Consider the following 8717-nt stretch of genomic DNA (forward strand, 5'->3'; position numbering starts at 1 on the left):
CGTAAACCACGATGAAGTTAAAATTAGATATAGCCTGAGTGTTTTTAACGCTATCTTCGTTGTGACTTGATTTAGGTCGGCCATTATCGTCTACCTATTTCGATAAAGTACAGGAATGAATGAAACTTTCTTCTCTTTTGCTAAAATCGAAGTTATCACTTCTATTGTAATCGTAGATTCGATGCCTATTCAGAATCGATATTATTATATTTATATCATACGCGTGAAAAATATTTTTGTTTTAATACGAATATTTTTTTTCTTCTTCTTTTTACGTATTTAAATTTTGTGGAATATGTTATCGATTTTGTCTCTGTATAGAGGCATGATAAAATTTTTACGCGTAAATTTTTTCCCATCGAGTCGATTCTTTCATTAGAAGATTCAATCTTCACTATCTTCTTTTCGAATTTCAAAGCCATATTATATTACAATGTATACAAACATATATTAAAAAATATTATTTATTAATTTTTAATATATTAAAAATATATATATATATATCGTTATAAACTTGCCAATTAAGATAGATGATTCAACTATAGACGATAAAATTTTTTACACACAGCAGTGTAACATCTTTATCCTCCAATCGAGTTGATATCTTCTTCTCTATTGGAAGATTACAAATATTTTATAAAAAATATAAATTGTCCCTGTAAACTCGCCCATACAAATTGTTATTATGTTATCAACCAAGATAGATGATTAGACGATAAGACTTTTATAAGACATTCTATATCTCCATCACGAGATCCAACCGAGTTGACATCTTCTTCTCTATTAGAAGATTCAATCTCGTCTGCCAGTCGCCCAATATATAACTCATATAACTCGGAGACATCGTTGGATTCTCTCGCGGATCTCTCATACATGTACGTTCCATGGTTGAAGCCGGGAGGCAACCGTTCTGGAGGCAGTATTTACGCCTCATTTCGTTATTTGCGCGCTCGAGACCCGCTCGTGCTTTCTCCCTTTATCTCGGCCGAGAAACGAGGTTGCCTAGGCGTGCAGCGTGGCCGTGTTGGCGTAGGTCGTGTTCGGTCGAAGCCGAAACACATTACAACGATTACAAACGCGTAGGCGTTTCGTACTGTCGCGATAAGATCGATGAAATCGACCGATAAGATCGATTGCAGTTCCACGGTCGGTAATAGCAGGAATCGCGCATGCGCATAATTTAATAATATTGCATCCTCGCTTGATTTACGAGCGTGCGACGCATCAAATGGCCGCGCTCATTTCTTTTTAAAACTGTAAAATTCGCTGGTTTACAACGAGCTACAACCGGTTACAACACACGGTTTGTCCCCGTTTCGTATTCGATTATTTGGATTGTGTCGATAGTGAGGAACACTTTGGCTACTCGATCTGTGGCGAGAGATAAAATTGAAGCGAAAAAAGTGTAATTAGTGATTTTTATTTATTTTTTTTACGAAAGAGTGATATCGATTACGATACAGCAAAATCAGTCAAATGTAAAGTAACGTGATATCCGATGTTGAAATTGGTGTTTTGACAAATTTGTGATCAGATAAAGATCTTCGAAATTTAAAAAAGAATGCAGAGAATATGGTTTTAACATATTGCACTTCAATCGATGTTTTTAATAATTTAGTTTATGATCTTCTATATTGTGATTCTATAATATAGTTGTGATTGTATAATTCTAAATTATTATTTATAATAACATTCATTTTAGTTTCTTCGAAATTAGAAAAGAGATACATATGGAGAAATATAAAGTAGAATAGTGGAATGTCGATGATTTTTAATATCGATGTCACGATTATTCAATCATACGTGACTTTTGAATATTTTTCATTTATATATAACTTTTATCACGACAACTTGTCTTTAAGAATTTATCTAAAAAAATATATATAATTTTACAATATTTTTTTTTTAATTTTAAAGAAATATTATCCATTCAATCTCAGTTTCAAGAATCTTAATGTGTTACATGATTCATATACTTATATATAATTTGATAAATAACTTTCAAACACTGTTTATCATAAATTTCAGATGGTAACACATTAATTATTATTTTAATACGACACATTTCAATTTGCACGTTAATTATTTCTGTTTCACAATGATACAGATCTCTTTGCAGTTTTAATACATAATAATCCCTTTATTTTCATATTTTCAACATTAAGTAGATTATAGAAATAAAATTCATTTTTTTTTTCTAATAGCAAACAAAAATTTGTTTTTCTTAAAAATAAGTTTTTTTCATTATTATTAGAAAATATTATTATCATTAAATTATATAGAAAATAGAAAATATTAAATTATTATTAGAAAATAATCTTACAATATTTGATTGTTCTTTCCTCCCTAATGTACAGATTTAAAAGTTTTCAGAATTAACTATTAGAAGAAATGATAAAAATACACTATTGAAGATGCATCATCTAACTTGATATATTACATTACAAAATAAATAATAGTGAATTTTAAATTGTACGTAACAATTAAAGTTACATAATATAAATCTCCCAATCTAATATATTTATAATCTTCAATCTCAAATATCAAAGTTATTTTTCAATTAAAACACGTGTCTTAAGACTTTTGATTGTAAAAGGGGATGTAGATAATCGTATAACTTATACTTAAAATTTTCACAATTCATCCTTTGTATAAATTTAAATTTGAAAAAAATGAAATTAAAAAATTGTTCAACTCAAATTCATCCTTTCTTCTTTACTTTAGAAGAAGGCACTCCTTTATTTCATTTAACCGTGCAATTGGGAAAAATTGTTTCTCTAGGTGGGAAAGGTTGGTAATTTCAGTCGGTTGATTAGCAATTCAGTGAGCGTAACGCGAGGAATAGCGAGGAGAGTGTGGTATGGGAAATACGATTCACGGTGAAAGCCACGTTTCAGCACGTATTGGCGACCTATCGTTTCCCCGAGAATTTATCACAAACTTATGGGAATGGTTAAATATAGAAACCTGCGCTCAAACGGTATGAATGAATGAAAACGCTTATGGGCGTTCTCCCATCGAGTACAGCGTCGAGTCTCTACGCGCCTCGTTTGGAATTGATTTTCACGTGCACGGGTGCAAGTGGCACGCCGAGTTTTGTAACAAACTAGTAGTGTGTCACGAGAGTTCATAATTTGCATAATCGTGCCGCGTGAAAGATAATCGAAAAAATTCGTGGCGCAATTTAGACATCGCTATATAACGTTAAATTTAATTTGCATGATCGGTTCTTTTACATAGATCGTTTGTTGTTAGCATAGAGAGGTTATTTTTTTTTCGTCGAGCGATAATTAATTAATTTTATCCACGCTTTCGATATTTCTTATTGATTACATTCAAATTATTCATGTTTGAAGCATTATATTCGATCGATTCATATTATAATTATGTTATGAAAATTTAACATTTCGTTATTTTAAAAAGATGTGTTGTATACAATATTTCAGATTTTTTTCGTGTACTTTGTATTTATTATCTTCGAAAAAAGAAAATTATGATTATTTTTGGATATAATATCTAATAGTGTATCATTGTGGAAAATAATTTCCATATAAATTATAATAATGCAGTATTTATTTGAAATATCATATCATTATTCATTATCATATAATATTATAATAATTTTTCATCCATAGAATATAACAATTTTTTCACATTACAATTTTAATCTCTTTAGACATTGACTCATATATGTATATTTAATTTTTTTTAAGTTAAAAGTAAAAAAAGAAAAAAAAATTAAAATTGAAGAATTCTTCATTACAAAATCTTTTAATAATAAAAATAAAAAACACTGATTCAATGATATATATTATAATTATAATATTACTTTTAAAATTTTTTTATCAATACACCATAATGTAAAAATTCAAATATCAATTCTTATTTAATCTAACACAATTAAAACTAATCAAAGATATTATTTATAATAATTCTCTCAACAATAAACACGTTTTGTAAACATTCAGCATAAAATTAATATCATTCAAAAATTCTTATTATCAATACACAATTAAAACATTATTTATGATAATTCTCGCAACATAATGTGAGAAAATTAATATAATCAAAAAATTTATTTATCAATACATCACGATGTAAAGTTAAAATTCAACAGAGATCAATTCTCACTTGATCCAAAGCAAGCTAAAACTAGTCAAAAACATAACCTATAATGAATAAATACCTTTGCAAATCACTCAAACATTGGTCACAAAAGAAAAAGATACTCTCGTATTAATCCCGAACAACAAGTCGTTGCTTCTACGCAACGAACAAAAACAAATCGATTGATCAAACAAACGAAAAAACAAAAAGAAGAAGAAGAAAAGAAAAACCTACCCACAGACACCGAACACGACACTTCGGTCTCAACGTAACCTCTCCTTCCTACTTGGACTTTCTACGGAAAGTCGTGGCGCCACGCGTGAAAAATTCCCTTCTGCTTTTCCCCTTCTCCCCTCTCCCTTCTCGTCTCTTCCCCTTCGACGACAAAGGAAAGGAAAAATTAACCGATACGGAAGGTTGGCACGAGACACGCGAGAATACACACGAAAGAAATAATGGACGCGTGTGGATGGAACGGTGGCACGCATCAGGACCGCATCCGTCGATCCCTAAACAGAATGCAAGAACTTATCAGTCGTCTTACGAGCAGTTGCTATGCGTTATGGAAGGGGTCCCTGGAGTCACCTACTAGCTCGACCAGTCAGAAGTCAGTGTGTGTAAGCCGGCCGGTCGTGCCGGCTCCTTTTCTGTCTTTCTGCTCTTGCTGCGAGCCTTCGTTTTCCGAAAAATCGTGCCCGTTTCGGCCACGTTTTCGTCCAGCTGCAAGCCGCTTCCAACCGCCAGTGAGTGCCAAGGGTGTGGACAGCCCGAATTTCCCCTCCCTTCGCGCAGCCAAATCTGGAAGGAGGGATTTGAAGATAAAAAAAAGAGGATTTTCGATGCGAGGGAATCGCCGGTGGCCCTGTTCAGGAGGGACACCTTGTACCTTACTCTCGCGATTTTCTTCCCGCTTTTTCGCGTTGTGAATTTTTGCACTATCTCGAGGAAATTTTGAACGGAGAAAGGGAGAGAGGAAGAGAAAGAGAGGAGAATTTTGTGGAAATTCGATCGATCGAAGAAGTCTCTCGAGGAATGAGTTTTTGTGGAAATTTGGGATCGAAGAGGAAGAAGGATCTTGAATTTTGACAATTTTGTGAAAATTGATCGAGGAAGAGAGAAGAGATCGAGATTTTGACGAGAGAATGAGAGAAGGATTTTGAAACTTGACGATTTGGTGAAAATTTGATGATGAAGAAGTGAGAAGAGGATTTTGAATATTGATAATTCTGTGAAAATTTGCTCGATCGAAAAGAATTTTGAGGAGAAGAAAGAACTTTGAATTTTGACAATCTTGTGATATATTTGTTGATTCGAAAAAGTTTTAAGAAAAGAAGAGAATTTTGAATTTTGAATTTCAACCAATTGAGAAAAGAGTGGAAGAATTTTTATATAAATATCGTTATTGAACTCTGATGAAGAGACGTGAAAATTTCATTGATCAAAGAAAATTTAAAAAAAAAAAATTATATAAACATTTTGCCATTGACAGTGCTGAAACTTCGAAAGAATAATAATAATAAAAAAAAAGAGATCAGAAATATTTTTATGCACTGTATCGAAAGTGCGGAAACTCTCAAAAAAATATGCATATCGAATTTGGAAGAAGAAACGTGGAAAGTTAATCAATAAAAAAAAAAAAAAGAAAATCTTGCAAAGAGAAGAGATTGTGTTTAACCACCGACAGTGGAGGAACTTTGAACGGAGGAGAAAAGTATACTGAACTCTTAAACGTTGAGAAACGTTTGTTTCGCGATAAGAGGAGAAAGAGGAGAAAATCGAATAAAATTTTCTTCACAGTTCACCAATGAAAAAAGACAAAGAAAATAGAGACATATTAATGAATATAATATTAATGAATATCGTTGATGAAAAATTTTGATTAAGAATTATCTTATCTTATCTTTTAATTTTAATTGTCAGTAAAAGATCGTTCGAAAACACGATTTCTTTTTAACATTCTCGACAACCATTCATGCATCGAGAATATGTAAATTCTACAATATATATATATACGATAAAATACGTGTATAAAAAAAAAAGCGACGAAAAATCGTATCAATTTCTTACAATTTTTGCAAATAAAACGTTCGTTCAAAATAATCTCAAGATTTCAACGAGTCAGAGCTGCGAGACTAAACAGAATTCGATACGAGATTAAAAGAGCCACGACATACGAACAACTTATGTTGATGCACAATAACACGAGTAATAAAATAAGGCAAAATGACGTTTTCCACACTTTTATGAACCTGAACTTTATCGATTGCACTTCTGAACGGAACGATAAACGCAATATAGTCCGAAATATAAACAAAAGGAGAGAGAAAGAAAGGGAAAGAGAAAAAAGAATGAATTTCTTCGACGATACGATACGAGAGTAACGCTAACGAATTGACGTTGTCCCTCTGAACGACGCGAGATATCGATCGAGATATATCTTCTCGAAATTACATATCGATTTGGCGCCACATTCGTCTCTCTCGAGAAACTCAAGTGCATGCATATTTGGAGAAAGGATCGTTGATCCCATTCTTTCGAAAAATGTGAGGATAAAAAATGAGAAAGATTCGACGCGAAAAAAAGAATCTTCATTGAGGTATAACGAGGTTTACTTCGATCTGGTTCCCATTGATTTTGCCACGATTATGACGCACACGGAAGAAATATCGACGACTTTCGAGTCGAAAACACCGACCGAGCAAATGAATGGCCATTCAATGGTGAATACTTCTGTTTCTTAATTCGAATTACCAATAATTGTTTCTTGGAGGATACGTAAGTCGTATTTGATAAGTTAATAAAATTTTTTATCGATCTTTGACTTGTGAATACGTGATTCACAAGGGAGAAATTTTTACTTTTCTTTTTTTACAGAGTTACACTGTTGTTTCTAGCTTGATGAACTTTTAGCATTTATTTATTTTAACGTGTATTTATCTTTGATTGTTGAATAATTTCTACGTGAAATCAGATTATAAATTAAAGATCTAATAGAAATAAAGAAAAATACGTATTGTTTTTAATACAAATTTAACTGTAATTTTAATATAGCGAAGAATTAATATAATTATGATGACATATTTTAAAAACGTATCAAGTTTGATTTTTTAACTATTTAATTAATTTACTTAATTACTGAGGTAATTAATTATTTCGTACAATTTTGCTTACTTTTTTATTTCTTTTTTTTTTGATACAAGTTTTGAATTTTATAAAAAAAAAGAATGGAACAAAGTTAGAAAATTTAATATTGTTTAAATTACAAGGTGAAAGTAAGTTGTTATCGTTAACAATGTCGATGAATATTAACATTGAGCGTGACATCTCGCTCATTTACATTGACATCCATTGACTTATCTCGGTGTATCAAAAAAGATACGTAGAAATGTAGATAAATTTATTTGTTCTGAAATTAAACGTCCATATCTACCAGCGTGTACATTTATATTTAGTTCGCTCTCCATATCGTATCGCGTATAACTTTCAGCATTTCTCCTTTCTCGTATCGTCATTTGTTTCCTTTCTCTCGTTACAATTGTCTTTAAAATTTAAATTTTAATTTAAATCTACAAAATGCATTAATATACTATACTATATCATACTTGATGATATATCTATACGTATAATATATTTGTATCAAAAAGTTAAATATTATCGTGAAAGATAATTTTTCTTCTCTTACTTAATTTTACTTAATTTTTATTCGCATCGCGAAATAACGAAAAGAAAACGTATATATCATATCGATTGAGGAGAATAATTTTTATTCGTGTTTCCAGAATACATCGAAGAAAAAAGAACAAACATTTGTAACAATTTTTATTTCGCCATTATATATATCACAACATTTATATCAATCACGAATTTTTATTTATTTTATTATATATCAATAATTTTATTTATTGATATATTTATATCAAGATATTATCATGAAAGATAAAATTTTTCTTCTCTTATTTAATTTTACTTAATTTTTATTCGCATCACGAAAAGAAAACGTATGTAATAACGTATATATATCATATCGATGGAGGAGAACAATTTTTATTCCAGAATAATCGAAGAAAAAAGAAGAAACAACATTTGCAACAATTTTTTTTAGAGAACAAAATTTTTATTTCGCCATTATATATATCACAACACGAACAATTTTTATTTACCCCCCGTTAGAAGTAATCGATATCGCGTAAAATTCGTGATTAACATCAATTTTTTTTAGAGAACAAAATTTTTATTTCGCCATTATATATATCACAACACGAACAATTTTTATTTACCCCCCGTTAGAAGTAATCGATATCGAGTAAAATTCGCGAGTAAAATCAATTTTTTTTAGAGAACAAAATTTTTATTTCGCCATTATATATATCACAACACGAACAATTTTTATTTACCCCCCGTTAGAAGTAATCGATATCGATTAAAATTCGCGAGCAAATCAATTTTTTTTAGAGAACAAAATTTTTATCTCGCCATTATATATATCACAACACGAACAATTTTTATTTATCCCCCGTTAGAAGTAATCGATANGTAAAATTCGTGATTAAAATCAATTTTTTTTAGAGAACAAAATTTTTATTTCGCCATTATATATATCACAACACGAA

The 8717-nt window shown here is 30.6% G+C and overlaps 1 protein-coding gene and 1 long non-coding RNA gene across 7 annotated transcripts in view; one reads left to right on the top strand and one right to left on the bottom strand.

Moving 5' to 3' along the window:
• The window catches only part of LOC102670749 (glycogen-binding subunit 76A), a 78200-nt gene that overhangs the window by 24179 nt on the left and 45304 nt on the right, over positions 1 to 8717 (top strand). Inside the window, exon 1 of one of the 6 annotated variants that reach the window (XM_006613219.2) lies at positions 5682 to 6827. The exons of 4 other annotated variants lie outside the window; for them this stretch is intronic. In XM_006613219.2, the coding sequence (XP_006613282.1) occupies positions 6814 to 6827 (14 nt within the window). In that variant the 5' untranslated portion in view covers positions 5682 to 6813. Of the gene's footprint in view, positions 1 to 5681; positions 6828 to 8717 lie in introns of those variants that run through there. One more of the 6 variants, XM_006613220.2, reaches the window with a different exon arrangement.
• LOC116185250 lies at positions 4058 to 5053 on the bottom strand. The gene is made up of 2 exons (XR_004150049.1): positions 4697 to 5053; positions 4058 to 4616 (listed from the first exon to the last, which is right to left on the bottom strand). It is a non-coding gene; the product is annotated as an uncharacterized LOC116185250 (long non-coding RNA).

This window comes from Apis dorsata, unplaced genomic scaffold, assembly GCF_000469605.1.
Source record: "Apis dorsata unplaced genomic scaffold, Apis dorsata 1.3 scaffold_137, whole genome shotgun sequence".
NCBI classification, from domain to species: Eukaryota; Metazoa; Arthropoda; class Insecta; order Hymenoptera; family Apidae; genus Apis; species Apis dorsata.